Source organism: Arachis hypogaea, chromosome 8 (genome assembly GCF_003086295.3).
Source record: "Arachis hypogaea cultivar Tifrunner chromosome 8, arahy.Tifrunner.gnm2.J5K5, whole genome shotgun sequence".
Classification (NCBI taxonomy): Eukaryota; Viridiplantae; Streptophyta; class Magnoliopsida; order Fabales; family Fabaceae; genus Arachis; species Arachis hypogaea.
Genome location: NC_092043.1, coordinates 28,251,165 through 28,270,910, shown reverse-complemented (window position 1 = coordinate 28,270,910; position 19,746 = coordinate 28,251,165). Strand labels below are relative to the sequence as shown.

The 19,746-nt window shown below is 33.9% G+C and overlaps 1 protein-coding gene across 1 annotated transcript; it reads right to left on the bottom strand.

Moving 5' to 3' along the window:
- Positions 1–2,589: 2,589 nt before the first annotated feature.
- On the bottom strand, positions 2,590–10,036 carry LOC112706766 (carbamoyl phosphate synthase arginine-specific large chain, chloroplastic). The gene is made up of 6 exons (XM_025758226.3): positions 9,870–10,036; positions 9,629–9,786; positions 6,762–8,325; positions 5,651–6,343; positions 3,365–4,925; positions 2,590–3,025 (listed from the first exon to the last, which is right to left on the bottom strand). Exons 3-5 carry the CDS (start codon positions 8,100–8,102, stop codon positions 3,420–3,422), a joined length of 3,540 nt encoding a protein of 1,179 aa, XP_025614011.1. The 5' UTR covers positions 8,103–8,325; positions 9,629–9,786; positions 9,870–10,036; the 3' UTR covers positions 2,590–3,025; positions 3,365–3,419.
- Between the last annotated feature and the right edge of the window lie 9,710 nt (positions 10,037–19,746).

Here is a 19,746-nt window from a genome sequence, read left to right as displayed (position 1 = left end):
TTTATATACTAATCCTAACTAATCTGTTAACCATATCCGTAGATAACTAAATAATTGAAGATAAGTTTGAAGTGAAAGCATTGAGACTATTTACCTATGCAGGGTTCAGTGTTCAAGTCAGAGTAACATTATCATAATCAAAATGCTATTAATTAACAGTAATATATACTATCTGTAAATAAAGTTAGTCACTAGTGAATTATTGCATATTTTTAGCATTTCATAAATTTTTTCATTATACTGCTGAAACAAGTTTGATTGTTAGTATATGATAAATTTGATTAATTATTCTAGTAACAGATTATTTAGTTAATAAAATATCAATCAACATATATAAATAAATACAAATAAATAATAATTAATTTGGTGACTGGTTTTTTTATGTGTAGATAATATTTTTTATTAACTAATTAATCATTGTGATTTTTGAACTATTGAAACATAAACACATTATATACTACACCAATATTCTATAATATATAATTACTCAATGCTCTCTTCAAGTTCTAAAATTAGTACTCGTTAGTTCTTAAAATAATTGAGGGTGGGAAAAAATTAAATGGGTTTATCTTAATTTCGAATGATAAAGTTTTCCACAAGTTAGAAAAACTAAAATTATTATTTCAACTTTGCGGTGGAAGCAGTTGGACTTTTGTAATTTGTAAACAATTTTTCTTTCCCATTGGCTCTATGATCTTGGCTAGAGTCATTTGCGTGTTGACCTTAACAACAACAACATTAGCCAACTTCGCTTTATGGTTTACTCCTACTACATAACACTGTAACCTTTTTTTTTCCTTTTAGGTCCATACAACTATACTTTTTCCATAACAAAGTCACTCCACCCCTCTTCTACGTAAAATAATTGGATATGAAAAATGTGGACACACTCCAATTGGATAATGGTACATTCTTTATGGCACGAATGTGACATTTGCTTAAACCCGTTTTAGATTAATCACAAATGTTTAGATAGTAATATTAGCTGGCTAAGAAGGCAACATCTCTATAGTGTGAAAAACAGAAAAATAGATAGGGGTCAGTCACAGTACAATGTGACACCAGGGTAAATAAGAAACAAGTACTATATAGTCATATATATGTGAATGTGATCATTACATTATTAGCCAACTAAATGAATGTAAATGCTATAAATGAAAGGTTGCATCTAACCAGTCAAAATTGCAAGTTCCACCCCGAACTATTATTATTAGTTGATAGGTGGGGGTCCCTAATTAGTCCCTACCTTGCATTCATCATAATAATAGTAATAACCTGTCCTGCCATGCAAGGAATATAAAGAAATCATGTTGAATAACGGTCCTACTAACACTAGTACATTATTTATAACATGTTTGTCCTTGTAAATTATGAGTGCATTTATTATTAGTTACTGCCTTTCATCCTCGTGCATCTGCTTCTTAATAAATGCAAACTCCATGTAGCCATTTTTGGTTGGACTTTGATCATCTTAATTAAACCGTGATCAACAAGGCATCTACAAACTAGAAGAATAGAGAGAGAGTTGTGCGATCAAGACCGTGATCAGAAACATTCTCAAGACTTGACCTAAAATTCCAAAACCATATTGGTCAAGGGAAATATTATTCGACTCCTTAATTACGGATACAAATATATGATGTATGATGAACATAATATTATTCCAAAGCTTTTTTTTTGTTTTAGCATAATATCAGTTAAATGAATTGATGGTTCAAGCTTCAAGGCCAAAAGAAAAAAAGAAGAAAAAAAAAACTGAATTTCTAGTAAGAACTTAAAGTCAATTTAATATGCTAAATTTGTAGTGGGTGAAAGTTGTCAAAATTAGAAAGATTTAAGCTTATGCATAGTTCTATGTTAGTGCTCTAGAAACGGTAGCATTAGGCCCACGCGATTACAAGTTCCTCTAAATTGCTAGCAGTTACCCACTTAGACCGCTGATTGAAAAAGAAAACAGGGACAAGAGTAAGCCGAAAATAGTTTGCTATTTATTTTTTGTAATAACTCTCCCTGGCGAGGAGGAGTTCTATTAGTTTACTCAATTCCAAGTTCTTTATTTCTCACCTTTCTTTTGAAAATGAAATTTATTTATTGTTCTTAAATGTCCTTTTAGTCATTAGAGCTACATGAGATAACCCCAGTTGATATTAAATAGCTAAAGTTCAACAAGTGCTTAAAAGATTATTGAATTACTTGCAAGTCCAATGCCATCAACATTCGCCTACAAAATCTGACAAGAGAAAGTCAAAAGCTATTGCAGGATCCAGTAATTTGCAGCACACAAACTCATCTTTGGTCCAAACGGCATTTTGGTCATTAAGCTCCATTAGACATCTGAAGTCCATTTTTGTAATGAAAAAAAGGAACTAATAATATGTTGATCAGGCATCAAATTAGAGGCTAACTTCAACCGGATTAATGTACATGATACTGACTGAAAGTTGAAACATTTTTTCTTGCAATCTCTATTGCATCAATCAAAGGCATAGCTTCAAAATCTAAAATCATAAACTTAAGGTCAAGGATCATGGATGCATACTCAACACCTGCATTAACTAATACATGAGAAGGGAAGAATACAAAAGGAGATTAAAACCATACAATTGATTCCATACATTCACATTTATTAGCTTTAGGCATGTACACACTCTTCAGAGTCTATAGTTTGAGACTTTAGTGTGTCGCTTGATAAGGGTAAGCAACATCACACTAGGTGTGGCATTTGTTATATTAAAACGATTAATTACAAATAAGTTGAATCCAGCATGTTACAAAAGCTTTTGCAAAACATGACAACTGCTTTTATGAGGAGTCAGGTCAAGATACTACAAATCGAAAACTTTACCATCAAAAAAGGAGTAAAGGACTGCTCTATGCGGAGGAGTTGGGAACAGGGTCAACATACTACATGTCCTTTCATATTTGTTTTCGTCTGTTTTGATTCTACAAATGAAAGCATCTCAATCCAAATACAATTGCCACTCTCCCAAATTGAGCAAGATGTGATGTACAATCTCACAATAATCTGCAACAGAATTTTAACCACAGTCAATGTATAATGAAGTAGATCAGTCCAAAATTACCAAACACAATAGAAGACTCTTCAAGTTCATTTTAATTCAAGAGAGAAAGTAACGATACAAACTATGGAGATAGTTTTTAACTCAAAAAGTTACAATAAACCTTAACATGAAATTCTTATTTCTCTTTATAAATGGTGATATGATGTGTTGGAAGTACATTTTAGCAACCTTAATTACATATGAAACTAAATAAAACCAAAAGTATCCATATATTCATTTCAAGCTCAGAATATGCCACACATCCCGAATTATATCAAATATTAAGGAAAAACGAAGCTTACTGGTATCTATCACATAGCCACATCGGAGAGAAAGAGGCTGCCTGCAAAACTATTCTCACTCTTTACGCTCAATGAAGTCCTGAAGAGCAATCATTTTGATAGAATTGGACTTCAAACTCTTTATTGCTTCAGCAGTTGCTATAGCTCCGTTAACCGTTGTGACAATAGGAACCTTGTAATCCAAAGCCATCCTTCTCAGAGCTAAACCATCTATCCGATCAAGTGCATCACCAGAACTCGTTATCACCATCAGCTGAATGTCTCCATTGGCAATCATGTCACCAGCATGAGGCCTACCTTCATGCATCTTCAGCACTCTCTCAGCTGGGATATTAGCTGATTCAAGAGCATGAGCCGTTCCAGAAGTAGCAACAATCTTAAAACCAGCCTCGACGAAGGTCTTTGCAATCTTCTCAAGGTGAGGCTTCGTTAAATCATTTAAGCTAATGAACACAATACCAGAAGTTGGTAACTTCTGGCCGGCAGCAATTTGAGCCTTAGCAAATGCAGTATTATACAGAGAGTCAATACCCATGACCTCACCAGTACTTCGCATCTCAGGACTTAGAAGCACATCACAACCTGCAAATTTTGAAAAGGGAAGAACAGCTTCCTTGACGGACACATATTTAGGAATGACCTCTTTTGTGAACTCTATATCATAGAGAGACTTTCCAGACATGACAAGGGAAGCATATTTAGCCAATGGGTGGCCTATTGCTTTTGATACAAATGGGACAGTGCGAGAAGCACGAGGGTTGGCCTCAAGCAAAAATACCTCCTCTGAATTATTAATTGCATACTGACAGTTCATGAGCCCACAGACATTCAGTCGTTTCGCCAATTTTTCAGTCCATGACCTGATTGTCTCCAAGCAAGAAGATGGAACAGTTCTTGTGGGAATAGAGCAGGCAGAGTCACCGGAATGTACCCCAGCCTGTTCAATGTGCTCCATTATCCCACCAATGACCACATTGCCATGTGAGTCAGCCAGTGCATCAACGTCAATCTCAATGGCATCAGATAAATACTTGTCAATTAATACAGGGCGTTCTGGATCCACCTCAACAGCAGTTTCAAGATAAGTCACAAGTTTATCATCACTATAAACAATCTCCATTGCTCGACCTCCCAGAACATAGGAAGGGCGAACAACAACTGGGTATCCAATCTCTTCCGCAATGGCAAGTGCATCTTTTTCACTCCTGGCAATTCCTCCTTTTGGCTGTTCAATCTTTAATTCATTGAGCATCACATTGAACCTTTCTCTGTCCTCAGCAGCATCTATGGAATCAGGGGATGTTCCCCAAATGCGTACATGACCAAGCCCACTGGCACATGCTGGCTTGTGTTCATCCAGGTATTGTTGTATGGGGAGAGACAATTTCAATGGTGTTTGACCTCCAAATTGCACAATGATACCATCAGGCCTTTCCAAGTCAATAATGTTCAGAACATCTTCAACAGTTAAGGGTTCAAAGTATAGACGATCACTGGTGTCATAATCTGTAGAGACTGTCTCAGGATTTGAATTCACCATGATTGTCTCATATCCTGCATCCTACAAATATAGAGAGAGACAGAGAACAGGAAGATTAATCATTTTAAAAGCATCTGCCAAACCAAAAGCCAGGACAGATACCAAGCCAATAGACAGCTGTCATCATGATATTGAAACTGTTTTCATAAATAATTAATGTTTTCATATCATTACTAATTAGGTCATACAATTTTTCTTTTTCTTCTTCTTTTTTCATTTACATTTAGGGTATTTATTTAATATCTTTCATGTAGTTTTTGATACATAAATTATTTTTTATTAATGAAATGTTTTTAAAAAATAAAAAATGTAGTCCGTGCTCAAAGTGTAGAGTTTATAATATAGGTTTAAGCCTTTTGCTATCTAACAAAAATATACTTGGGAAATAAAAATAAGTCACTGCAAAAAAAAAAAAGACAGTTCACTACAAAAAGATTGATTGACGGAATTTTTATTTTTACCAACAGATTTCAATTATTGACGAATTTCGTCCCTTAATAGAAACTTTATTGGCAATATTTTTTTACCACTGATTATCAAATCCATCAATATATTACAATTCATCAGCTTTACTCTCAAGTTAACAGTTTTCACTTTTAGAGAGAAAAAAATGAAGCAAGCAGAGAGATAAAGAAGAGTTATGTATTCTCTTTTTAATTGGTTTCTGAGACACAAATTTGCAACCAATAAAGCAGGGATATTCAAATCTGTGGAATTTAATCAACATAAAATAGAAGAAAACACACCTGAAGAGAAAAGGATGCATGACAACAGCAATAGTCGAACTCAATCCCTTGGCCAATTCTATTTGGTCCACCACCCAAAATTAAAACCTTCTTTCTTTTAGTGGGAGCTGATTCACACTCAAAATCATAAGAGGAATACATATAAGGAGTATTAGCTTCAAATTCTGCAGCACAGGTATCAACTCGCTTATATGCTGGAGTAACACCCAGAGACAGTCGCCTGAACCGAACTTCCTTCTCAGCAGATTTAGTTGCAAATGCTATCTGTTTATCACTAAACCCTCTTTTCTTAACCTCGTAGAAATCAACATTTGTCAAATCAGACAAATTGTGGGACATCAAGAAATTTTCCACATCAACTAGCTCCTTGAGCTGAGCGAGAAACCATTTGTCAATATAACTCAGCTCGAAAATTTCATTAATGCTCATGCCTTTTTTCATTGCAGCATATATGGCATGGATGCGTTCAGGGTTAGGAACTCGAAGACTATACTTCAATCGTTCCCAGTCATAGTCCAACTCTTTCACTTTTGAACAACCCCATCCAGGGTATCCATGTTCCAGTGAGCGGACAGCTTTTTGAAAGGACTCTTGGAAGGTTCTACCTACAGCCATTGCCTCACCAACAGACTTCATCTGCGTTGTCAATATTGGCTTTGAACCAGGGAACTTTTCAAAAGCAAACCGAGGAATCTGAAATATAAATAATCATGGCAGAAAAGTACATATGAGATTAAGAAACAAGTTTGAATAAAAATTATCGAACATACAACAAAACAGATATTGTCAATGATTCATCAAGATAATACTGAAATTTGATAACCTAGCATAAATGTTGGTTTATCAGATTACAGATCTGTGACTAGCTGATGCAAAAAAAACTTCAAGATAAACTACAAGGCAGGAAGATTCAGAACTTAAAATACACTATATCAACAACCGAGACTTTTTCTACAAGCATATAAGGGATGCAATAATGCTGCCGAAGAAACTAATAAAATAGAAGCCCTCGACATAAATAGAATTTACATTAGTTCTGCTGTAAATGTTCAACATCCAAACTACATTCAGGAGTGAAAATGCATGATGAAATTATCAACGAGTCACTAACCTTTGTAACCACATAATCTATGGAGGGCTCAAAACTAGCCGGTGTCTTTTTTGTTATATCATTTGGGATTTGATCCAGTGAATAGCCTACGGACAACTTTGCTGCCATTTTTGCTATCGGAAATCCGGTAGCCTTCGACGCCAGGGCCGAGGACCTTGAGACTCTTGGATTCATCTCGATCACCATCACCTCACCATTCACAGGGTTGACAGCAAACTGCACATTGGATCCCCCACATTCCACCCCAATCTCTCTAATTATAGCAATGGAATAATCTCGAAGGCGCTGATACTCCTTATCGGTAAGGGTCTGTGCAGGTGCAACAGTGATTGAGTCACCGGTATGAACTCCCATAGGATCAATATTCTCAATGGAACATATAATAACCACATTGTCAGCCAAGTCCCTCATAACCTCAAGCTCATACTCCTTCCACCCCAACAAGGACTTCTCAATTAAAACCTGACTAGTCAAACTAGCAGCAATCCCAGCCTTGCAAATCTCCTCAAACTCTTCCCTATTGTATGCAATCCCACCACCCGTTCCACCTAACGTAAAAGCAGGCCTAATGATCAACGGAAACTCGCCAATCTCATTGGCAATTTCCATACACTCCCTAATGGTGGTTCCTATCCCGGAAGGCGGGGTCTTAATCCCTATGTTCTTCATAGCCTGCTTAAACAAATCCCTATCCTCAGCCTTCTTAATAGCCTCCAGCTTCGCCCCAATCAATTCCACACCGTATTTTTCCAAGGCGCCGCTCTCAGAGAGCGCCACAGCGAGGTTGAGGGCAGTTTGGCCACCCATGGTGGGAAGCAGAGCGTCGGGGCGCTCAGCTTCGAGAACCTGCTCAACCAATTCGGGGGTCATAGGGGTAACATAGGTCCTATCAGCCATATCAGGATCAGTCATTATAGTAGCAGGGTTCGAGTTTATTAGAATAACTTCATACCCTTCTTCTTTGAGAGCCTTGCATGCTTGCGTTCCACTGTAATCGAACTCACACGCTTGACCAATCACGATTGGTCCAGCTCCAAGGATCAGGATCTTCTTTATGTCCATCCGTTTTCCAACCTTTGTGGCGGTGTCAGCAGCGGGAACGGGAGCAGCAACAGCTGCTGCGGCGGCAGTAGAGGACACATGGCGGTTTTCGTTAGAACAGAAAATGGAGTTCCTTTTACCATAGGTTGTAGGAAGGGGGAAGAAACGGGTTCGGAAGGTTGTTTTCGGAGCAAAAAGTTTAAAGTGAGAAGAAGAAGTGGAGGAGGAGAAGGAAGGGGAATGGGAGAGGCAGGTGAGAGGGAGTTTGTCGAGGTGGGTAATACAGTGTCCCATTCCCATTAGGGTTCCGACGGAGGAAGGAGGCGGAGAGAGAAAGAGGGTTTAGGGTTTTGGAGAGAGTGAACTGGAAGTGTGTGGAGCGCCCAAATTGAAATGATGATGCCAACTTTTTTTTTTTCCCCTTTCTTTCTTTTTTTAGTGGGTTCTGTCTTTGTCTCTTTGATGGTGCTCCGTCGCCGTCAAGAATTGATTCTGGAACAGCTAGCTACAAATTTGTTGGTACCTGTCCATTAATATAAAAATTATATTATCATTTATATAAGTATAACTTGAATAATTGAGGTTAGCTTTTAAACTCCTAAACATATATTATTAAGCATATTTATAAAATATAAATACTATTATGTATTTTAATATATTGTGTGTCATTTTAAAAAAGGTTAATATTTTAGTAGAAAAATAATTATATTAATTAAATTACAACACAAAAAACAAATATGACTCGTATACCAAACATTTTTGACATCTGTACAAAGATACAATTGTTATTAATTAATTATATATTTAAATTTTTTAAACGAAAATAATAAATCCGTATATAATTGTTAAAAAAATACCAATGTGAAAACAGTATTTATTAAAAAAGATGTACACACAGTTAGAATAAAAAAAAATTAATCACTTAATACATTTTTTTAGATATCTATTAAATAAATTCATAAATATATTTTATCTTTTATTGTAATATGTCCTCTTCCACCGAAATTTTAAATAAAATAAAAAAATATTTGAATTATTATCTACTATGATAATAGTTAAGACTGTGTTTTATTTATTTGTTTAATTCTTCCATAAAAAAAAGCTATACAATATCTGAACATAAAAAGACAAAAGTACTCCCTACAAAATTAGTCCTAATAATACACCACCATCATCAAGTACACAAATCATCAAAAAAAATAAAAAAATAAAAATTAATTATATGTGAGATCAAATATATTTTTTCATTCTATAAAAAAGATCATTATTAATAACAATAAATAATAATTATAAGAAAAATAGTGAACTAGGGAAAAGCAAAGAATTTTGATATGATCCAATCTTCACATGTTTCTGGGATCTCTCTGCCTATTTGAAAGAATTCACAATAAAAAAAAAAATCATATACTCAAAATTACATAAGAGACTAATAATATACTTAAATTTAAAGCTTTTATAACAAAAAAATCATATTAGCCATTCTATGTATCATTTTACTCTAATCATTAAATTTTTACAACTATTATACAGAAAATCATCAAATCACATTCAGAGAACACCTGAGCTTTCCTAGTTTCAAGATACAAAATCAAAATAAATTGAAAAAATAAAATAAATGCAACCATTTTCTTAATTGAAACAAAACTACCAAGTACAATAGAAATTCAAAATCTAATGCATAGGAAACACAGATGAAATACATTATAAGATTCACCGAACTTTATAAAGATGAATGAGTTTAAACCAATCAAACATTTAACAGATAACACTAAAAAATTCTCTTCCCTAATATAATGTCAATAAATCAATAAAAATATTTGCCATACCCTGAGTTGTGAGGTGCCTATTGAGCATACTGTTCATATTTACTTCTCCTATAGCTCCACCCATTATGCTAATGAGGAAAAGCCTTCCATCAAAGTTTAAGCTGTCCAGGTTTTGCTGAAGGTACAATCCCACAATTTGATCTATATGACATCAAAACCTATAGCAATACAGGCAGTGGCAACTGATATAGAAGCTTCAGTTATTGCACAAATCAATTACAAAAGTTAGAGAATGATATACCTTTCTCTCCTATTTCTTCCTTCACTCGTGCAACGGAGTCTCTGTCTTATAATTGATGACAACATCAGCTCCAAGATCCTTACAGGCGGATAGTTTTTCCTCCCTGCCTGAAATTCAATTTAGGATCTAGACAAAATTCTGTTCCTGCTAACTATGTTGTTTGTTCCAATCTGGTCAATTTTATCTTCTTGGGATATAAACCAATTGGAGTTTGTGAACAGACTACTGTCCAAAAGAAAAAGTATTATGTTCACTTAAAAATTTTGCATCATAGTGATAAAGGTAGCTTCACAAAAGAGAACTGATGCATTTATAAATATGAAAAAAGAAAGTTATTAGATCACGTTTCAGATTGAGCAACAACAATGTGTTTTCTTTCGTCAAACTTTATCAATTTTAATTTTTGAATTACACACATGCAAAGATAGAACTAAGCATAGAACTTAAATTAAACTACATTGCAACAATATCATTAATCAGAACAGCATAGAACGCTTTACTTACAATATACTCATTTAAAAATGCTTATTAAAACAAATCAATAAAGGACCTTAAGAAATACTAATATTGTTGCCTATTAAAATGCTTTACTTACAATGATAACTATGCAAAAATGGAATAAATCAAGCTGCTTCTATTTAACCTCAAACATGCATTTAGCCATTAACTTGTTAGTTATAAAGCTGCTATTTTATTTGCAGTTGCCATTTTCATACATAACCACAACAAAGTACTAACTTGAACACTACAAAATGGACAATTAAGATCACATTTTGACATCATCTATGTATATATCTTGAGACAAACTAAACCAACTTTTCTATCACCACCTTCGTTGCAATTTAAAATGATGGACAACTTTGAAAAATGAAATGCAAAAGAATTGAAAATCGACAAAAAGCGTTTGTATGTAATGTATCAAATTACCCTCTAAAATCAGCATTAATCCATTTGATGATTAAAATCTTATACCATGTCGGATCACCATACAATGCTTCTGCAAGACTGCAAATTGTGCGTGGCTATGATGTCTTTGAAACCGCCATAATATAAAGCAATTCATTATTGATCACTATCTCTGTGTATTTTCTTTGATTGTAAGAAATTATGTAAGAAAAATGATGCCTACAATTATATAAGAAATTATGACTTTAGTAGCAAATATATTCTAGAGCAAAAATGTTAAATTGATGAGTGAAAAGAAATCATGTATATTTTTGTAAGAAATCATGTATATTTTCTTCACATCCTAGTTTGCCTTCTTACCTTACATAAATTTTGAGAGTGAAAAGAAAACAAATAAATAAATAAGCAATAAAGAGAGAGCACAATCTAAAAATAAATCCAAATCAAGCATTGGGCAAAGGTTAACAATAGTGAAGGATAATAGTATCATACTCACACATGACCTCAATCCAAAAATCACAAAAACATATTTACATCAAAATGTAGCAATTTGCAACAAAAACTTAATCCCACAAAAGACAGTAAAATTCAAGGTTGCGAGAACTGGACCGGTTAATGAACCGGTAAGATAACTGGTTCACTGGTTTGACCAGAGTTCAACCAGTTTAAATAAATTTTAAACAAAATTATTAAAAATTAAATATATAATTTCAAATATTTAAATTCAATAATTTCTAACCTAATAAAATTTAAAATTTCACCTTTTTAACTAAACAAAACTCTAATCATCAAAAATCATAATCATCATTGTTAGTTTCAAGATTTCCATCATAGATAGGATTTTCAAAGCACAGCCACAGAAAAAATTCCATTCGTGCACTACATACTTGATGACATCTCATATCATAATAATCTTGCTTTCTTACTTACCACTACTACATGATTTATATTTCTAGGACATGAACATCATAGATATTAGGTAATCACAATTCACAACAAAACGCAAACACAGGCTTGAAAACCAGAAGGGGGGATTAAGAAAAATTATCTTGTTTAACCAGTGATTTGAATGGGCTTAACATCAGGTTTCTTAACTTCAGCCTTGGGAACAATGACAGTAAGAACACCATTCTCTATGGATGTCTTCACCTGATCCATCTTGGCGTTCTCACCAACCTGAACCTCCGCATGAACTTGCCACTCACTCACCATATCAGCCATACCCAAATCAGAAAACTAGAAAACCAGCAACAGTATTATTCCAGAAAATTAGCAAATCATTTGTTGTGAATTGCGTTTACCTTATATCTATGATGTTCATGTCCTAGAAATATAAATCATGTAGTAGTGGTAAGTAAGAAAGCAAGATTATTATGATATGAAATGTCATCAAGTATGTAGTGCACGAAAGCTGTGCTTTGAAAATCCTATCTATGATAGAAATCTTGAAACTAACAATGATGATTATGATTTTTTATGATTAAGAGTTTTGTTTAGTTAAAGAGGTGAAATTTTAAATTTCATTAGGTTAGAAATTATTGAATTTAAATATTTGAAATTATATATTTAATTTTTAATAATTTTGTTTAAAATTTATTTAAACTGGTTGAACTTCAGTTGAATCCCGGTCGAACCATTAAACCAATGAACCAGTTATCTTATCGGTTCATTAATCGGTCCGGTTCTCGCAACCTTAGTTATTATGAACTTATATAATGATTCTTCTTCACACAAATAAAAGTATAGTACATAAATGCATATAAAAGAACCTATCTCCTTATTACCTTAAGTACTTATTGTTAAGAGTTCATGTATATATACACACTAAATCAATGAAAATTTTTCTTTTCTCAATATCATTTGCCAAGAAAAGTAGTGATTCTACTAACCACTAAGCTATTGTGAGTCTAATCCAATGCACAATGTTGCTCTATGAATCAATAACAACGTAAATAATGAGGGATATCCTTAGAATTTGGAAAGCATAAAAACAACGTAAATAATCTATGAGGGATATCCTTGGAATTTGCAAATAATCTAATGAGGGATATCCTTGGAATTTGGAAAGCATAAAAAAACATAAATAATGCATTCGTTTTCATTAACAAAAAATGTAAAGACTTTCCTCTAGAATAATTGAGATGATTCCCGATGATGCCATTTTCTAAATAAACAATAGATGATTATTCTCATGTTAACAAAAAGTTGGAAGAGATCATGTATATTCTGATCCAAAGTAACTAATCAACATTTAATAAAAATGTAGCAACATATGGTTATCATATTGGACCATCAACATTAATGAAACATCTTGATGAGTTGAAACAATTAGTGCACCTACCATATATTCAGCCATTAAAATGAATAAAAACAGAAAAAGACAAAAAGGCCCATCTGAAGATTGAAAGATAACCTAAAAACACTAAAGCACAGCATGTATATAGCAAATTATACAAAAATTTTCAAAAAGAACTACACTGAGTCTAAGGAATGATAAAGGAATTCATTAAAATTTTAAGAAAACAATTTTTAATCAAAATAAGAGGAAAAGTAATAGAATTTGGCAAAATACATAATCCTTTTTGCTCTTATTTTATATTTTTTTTTGTGTTATCATCCTTGCTCTAAAATGGGTTTGCTGCGAGTTTTTAGCAATTTTAGAGCAATATTAGAGCAAGGAGGATAATACAAAAAAAAATATATAAAATAAGAGCAAAGAGGATTATATATTTTGCCAAATTCTATTACTCTTCTTATTTTGACTATTAATGAATTCCTTTCTCATTCCTTAGACTCGGTATAGTTCTTTTTGAAAAGTTCTGTATAATTTGCTATATACATGCTGTGCTTTAGTGTTTTTAAGTTATCTTTCAGTCTTCAGATGAGCCTTTTTTATCTTTTCCTGTTTTAACCCATTTAATTGCAAGTTGTACAACTTGAAATCAGAAACAGAATATCAGATTTTCCCACAAACATGCAAAACATCGTGATTTTTCTATTTTTCCTACTACTTGAAAGTTATAGACTTACTTCCGCACAACTGCATCACCAAATCTAAAACCACAGGTAGGAATGTCAACGGCACCAAAAGTCGAGAACAACTTATCATAACGGCTACCACCACAAATAGCTTGCAGCTTTCCTTCTCAAAAAAAACTCTACTGAAAAAATTAAACGTGTAAGTATTGTTAATACAATTGTAAAAGGTGTTTTTTGAACTTATTTACTCTTTGTTTTTATCTTTTATATTATCTGAGTACTATCAATTAGCAACATTAAAGAAAAATAGATAATGTATTTACCTCTTGGACAACACCACCATGAAACTTATGTTTTAAGGCACTAAAATAACCTGGATTTTAAACTTGCTAAGATTAAATTTCAAACTCAATGTTTCAATTCTATAGTTTAATGTGTTTATTTAAGTTAAGCAAAATACCAAAAAATATTAAATAACCTTTTTTTATTGTCATAAAATTTATATATAGTTCATGTAATTTGTCATATATTTTTATACAAACAATTCGAGAAGATTGATTTTGATCCCACAATTAATTTGTTAATATTAAAGGTTAAGGTGATGATAGAAAAAATATGGATGGTTCAAATTTTTATATACCATTCAGCATTTAAAAATTAAGGACAAAGACAAATTAAATATTTAAAAAAATAGTCTTGATAATAAGTACTTTAGGACACCTGATAAAAAAACTTTATTGAAAAATAAATATTTAAAAGCCTGTACTCTGTGATACATCTATTAATATAAATTAAGTTTCAGTACTTACAAATTTAACAACTACCCTTTAAAAACTTTTTAACTAAAATCTTTAAATATTTTTAAACCCAAAAAAAGGTTACAGAAATTAAAAATGAAAAAAAATATGCATTATACAATAGCCAAAAACTTGTTTAATAAAAAATGGAATTGCATAGTTTGTTGTATCTTGGCAAATGGCAAGAAGAGGTTCTGAGGAGTCTTTCAATAAGCTTCCTATACATGAGGCTGTCATCAACAGCCAACACATGAATTGTCTACATAGATGATAGAGTACCGTGGAATGTGGATATCTCCATTTTCTTATTCTTCTTGGTTTTTCATATAATTGAGTCCTCAAAATATCAGTATAAAAGACAAAAAAATTACAAAATAAAGGATAATTTAGGTAATAGTTCCGAAAGGATAAAACCACCCTGATCAACAATCAAAAGATTTATTAATACTGCACTCATAAGAAACTAAAACTTAACATTAAGTAATGAAAGAAAACAATATATTAGATAAGTTCTCTATTATCGATGCAATCTAATAATTCAATGGGCACATGTAAATAGATGCACTTTCAAATGCAGATCAGGAAATGTCTATTTAACCATTATGGCATCACATAATGAGTTTGAATGATTTCTAATGAACATGAGTAAAAATATAGTAACACACCGTGCCTTCTTCTGTATTAAACCTGCAACCTAGGTTGTTTGAATGTTGAAATTTGTATATGTTATATAAAATTAATTAAGCATATGCTATAGCCAATTAGTACGAACCTCAATTGTAGCATTTGGAAGAAATTCAGAGCTGGCTCAAAATTTATGCCTTCCCCTGGCGTTCCAGTGCCGGAACGCTTGTTGAAACCATCGCACCTTCCTCCGGCGGTTCCTTTGCTTGCATCTCGAACCCTAACGGCATTTTCTGTAATTTTATTAAAAATAAAAGAAAATAAATTTCTACTTTTAAAAAAAGAAAAATTACCTCTGCAAAAAATTTGGATTGTATATGGATCTCAGAGTTCTCCATTCTCTTGACCGGTGTCGTGAACTTGTTGCTAACTGCTCCTTCTTCACTGACGGCAGCAACACCCTAACCCCTGCCATTGTTCTTTCTCCTTGAAGCAGCATCAACAGCCACCGTCACCTCTAACTTATTGTTCACCATCTCTGCTACTCGTCGGAAACAGCTTCGGAGCCCCTGCCGTGTCTTCTTTGTTCTTCGCCAGACACTCTCTGTTGATAATTAAATCAACTTGTAAAATCATTCACCGCCATTTACAAAAGTTTAGTCAAAACTTGGTCAAACATTGAAGGAAGTAAATTTGAAATGATTATTGTGGAAGTAACTAGAAATGTTACAAAGGATCATGGTCAAATGTTCAAAGGTTTACAGCTGGATAGTTTCTTCTACAACTTTCAATAAGTTACCACCTTATATCCAAGCTTAATCATTAAGCTTAGGTTACAAGTTGTTTAGTTTTAAAACCGCCAAATACAACTATAAATAGGCGGTGCATCTCTTATATTTTGTGTCCCATATATATGAAAAAGAATGCTTAGTATTTGTTTTTGTAAAATTCTCTCCTTGTTAATATGAGTATTAGTGAGTTTGAGAAATTAAAAAATATGATAGCGTTATTTATATGAGTGAGTGATCCTAGGGCCAATTAGTTGTGGGTATTATACTTTCATTTGGTATCAGAGCTGGTTAATCCAGCGCCTGGTGTTTGAGAGTTTGTGAGGTGTGAGAGAGTTCTCACATAGTTGTTTATTCATAGAGTCAGTATGGCAAACACTTTTAATATTGTGTGGTCCGGTCCCAAGTTAGATGGGAAACTTGATTATAGTTATTGGGAGACTTTGATGTCCACCCATTTGAAGGCCCAGAACCTGTGGAATTTCATTGAACCAGGTTTGCAAGAAGGAGCAGATGCTGCCCAACAAAGGAGAGATCAATTGGCGCTATCTCAAATTCATCAAGGAGTAGATTATACGGTGTTTGGCAAAATAGCAAATGCCAAAAGTGCAAAGGAAGCATGGAACACGTTGAAGCTGTCATATAAAGGCGTAGATAAAGCTCAAAAAGTAAAGCTACAGTCTTTAAGAAGAGAATATGAAAGGTACGAGATGTCTAGCTCAGAAACCGTTGAGCAATATTTTACTCGTGTTACAGATCTTGTCAATAAGATGAGAGTCTATGGAGAAGATATGCCCGATAGCAAAGTGGTGGAGAAAATCCTTCGCACCATGCCGATGAAGTATGACCATGTGGTGACTACGATACTAGAGTCCCACGATATGGATACTATGACGATTGCAGAGTTGCAAGGAACCATGGAAAGCCACATCAGTAGAATACTGGAGAAGTCAGAAAAATCAACTGAGGAAGCCCTGAAAAGTCGAGTGAATTTCAACAACGTTGCAGAATCAAACCGTACACAAGAAGGACGAGGTCGTGGTTTTAATTTTCAAAATAGAGGCAGAGGAAGTTTTAGAGGTAGAGGTCGTGGCAATTACAACCAAGGAAGTTACAATAACTTTACACCACCTAATCAAGGAAGAGGTGGAACGAATTTCAGGCCTGTCAACCGAGGAAGAGGTCGAGGAAATTTTCATCAAGAAAGAACCAATTTCAACTGTTTTCATTGTGGAAAGTATGGACACAAAGCAGCAGATTGCAGATTCAAAGTGATGAATAATAATCAAGCACACGTTGCAGAAAATCAGCATCAAAATACTGATAACAATCCGGGTACTCAGACTTTATTTTTTACAAGTAATTCATGTGCTAAAGATGAAAATATATGGTACTTGGATAATGCTTGCAGTAATCATATGTCTGGTAGAAAGGAGTTATTTTCTTCATTATATGATTCAGTTAAACTATTATTGAAGTTTGGTAATAGTACAAAGATCCCTATTGAAGGAAAAGGACACATACCAATTAGATTGAAAGATGGTTCTCTGAGTTATATTTCTGATGTTTTCTATGCTCCTGAACTTGATTACAATTTACTGAGTATGGGGCAATTATCTGAGAAGGGATATAAGATGATAACTTATCATGGATATTGTACTGTATTTGACAACAACGGAAGGTTCATAGATAAAGCAAAGATGACCTCAAACATAATATTTCCGTTAAAAATTCAACATGTTAATCCCTCTTGCATGAGTTCTGTGATACTTGATGATAACTGGTTGTGGCATATGCGGTTTGGGCACTTTCATTTTTCTGGCCTAAACTACCTGTCAAGAAAAGGACTTGTTTCTGGTCTACCACGGATTCATATTCCCAATTGTATTTGTGAGATTTGTCAACTGGGAAAGAAGCACAGAGATCCATTCCCTACAGGAAAGTCTTGGAGAGCTAGAAGATTACTTGAAATTGTGCATTCAGATCTCTGTTCTGTAGAAGTTCCAAGTAATGGTGGTAGCAGGTACTTTATCACTTTTATTGATGATTTTAGTAGATATACATGGGTATACTTTCTGAAGCAGAAATCAGAAGCATGTGATGTCTTTAAGACATTCAAGGCGTTTGTCGAAAAACAAAGTGGCTGTAAAATCAAAATTCTCAGAACAGACAGAAGAACAGAATATCTTGCATGTTCAGAATACTTTAAGCAACACGGAATTCAACACCAACTAACAACTAGATACACTCCTCAACAAAATGGAGTGGCTGAAAGAAAAAATAGAACCATCATGGATATGGTCAGATGCATGCTCAAGTCAAAACAAATACCTAAAGAGTTTTGGGCAGAAGCAGTCGCAACAGCAGTTCATATTTTAAACAGGTGTCCAACAAAAAGTGTTCGTGATAAAACTCCAGAGGAAGCTTGGAGTGGAAAGCGGCCTTCCATTCATCATTTCAGAGTCTTTGGGTGTATTGCTTATACCCACGTACCAGATCAATTAAGGAAGAAGTTAGATGACAAAGGCGAGAAGTGTATCTTTATTGGCTATAGCACAGACTCAAAAGCATACAAGTTGTACAATCCAGAAACAAAGAAAGTAATCATCAGCAGAGACGTGACGTTCGACGAGAAAGACATGTGGAACTGGGACACAAAGACAGAAAAACATCCGATTGTAATTTCAAATACATGTGATGATGAAGAAGAAAGACAACCAGATGCAACCGAACAACCTGAATCATCTAGAAGACCTCAAAGAGAGCGGAGACTACCTGCTAGATTAGCAGATTATGAAGTTGGCAATGACAACGATCCGTCCGATGAAGAAATCATAAACTTTGCTCTATTTTCAGATTGTGAGCCGTTGAACTTTGAAGAAGCCTTTAAAGACAACAATTGGAAGAAAGCAATGGATGAGGAGATTCATGCCATTGAAAAGAATGACACATGGGAGCTGACAGATTTACCAACAGATAAGAAGCCGATTGGAGTAAAGTGGGTTTACAAGACTAAGTACAAACCCAATGGTGAAGTTGATCGTTTCAAAGCAAGATTAGTTGCTAAGGGATACAAACAAAAGCCAGGTATCGATTATTTTGAAGTATTTGCTCCTGTTGCTAGGTTAGACACTATTCGTATGATTATTTCACTCTCGGCTCAAAATAAGTGGAAGATACATCAAATGGATGTTAAGTCTGCATTTCTAAATGGCACTTTAGAAGAAGAAGTGTATGTTGAGCAACCTGCAGGATATGAAGTTCTTGGAAAAGAAGATAAAGTTTATAAATTGAAGAAAGCTTTGTATGGCTTAAAGCAAGCACCAAGAGCATGGTACAAGAAGATTGATTCTTATTTCATTGAGAATGGTTTTAGAAGATGTCCGTTTGAGCATACTCTTTATATCAAGTTCGTTGAACCTGGATATATCTTGATCGTGTGTCTTTATGTTGATGATTTGATTTTTACTGGGAACAATTTGAAGGTAATTGCAGAATTCAGGGAGGCTATGATAAAGCACTTTGAAATGACAGATATGGGCTTGATGTCTTACTTTCTTGGCATTGAAGTAGTTCAAAGAGATGATGGAATTTTCATTTCTCAGAAGAAATATGCAAATGATATTTTGAAGAAATTTCAGATGGAGCATTCAAAGCCAGTTTCTACTCCAGTCGAAGAGAAGTTCAAGTTGCTGAGAGAAGATAAAGGAAGAACAGTGAATCCTACATATTACAAAAGCTTGATTGGAAGTCTAAGGTACTTAACTGCGACTAGACCAGATA

Coding starts and splice junctions, on each gene's coding strand:
- LOC112706766 (XM_025758226.3), bottom strand. CDS start 8,102: ATGGGAATGGGACACTGTATTACCCACCTCGACAAACTCCCTCTCACC. Junction 6,344..6,761: donor TAGATTATGTGGTTACAAAG/GTTAGTGACTCG, acceptor TTTATATTTCAG/ATTCCTCGGTTTGCTTTTGA. Junction 4,926..5,650: donor ATGCATCCTTTTCTCTTCAG/GTGTGTTTTCTT, acceptor CTATATTTGTAG/GATGCAGGATATGAGACAAT.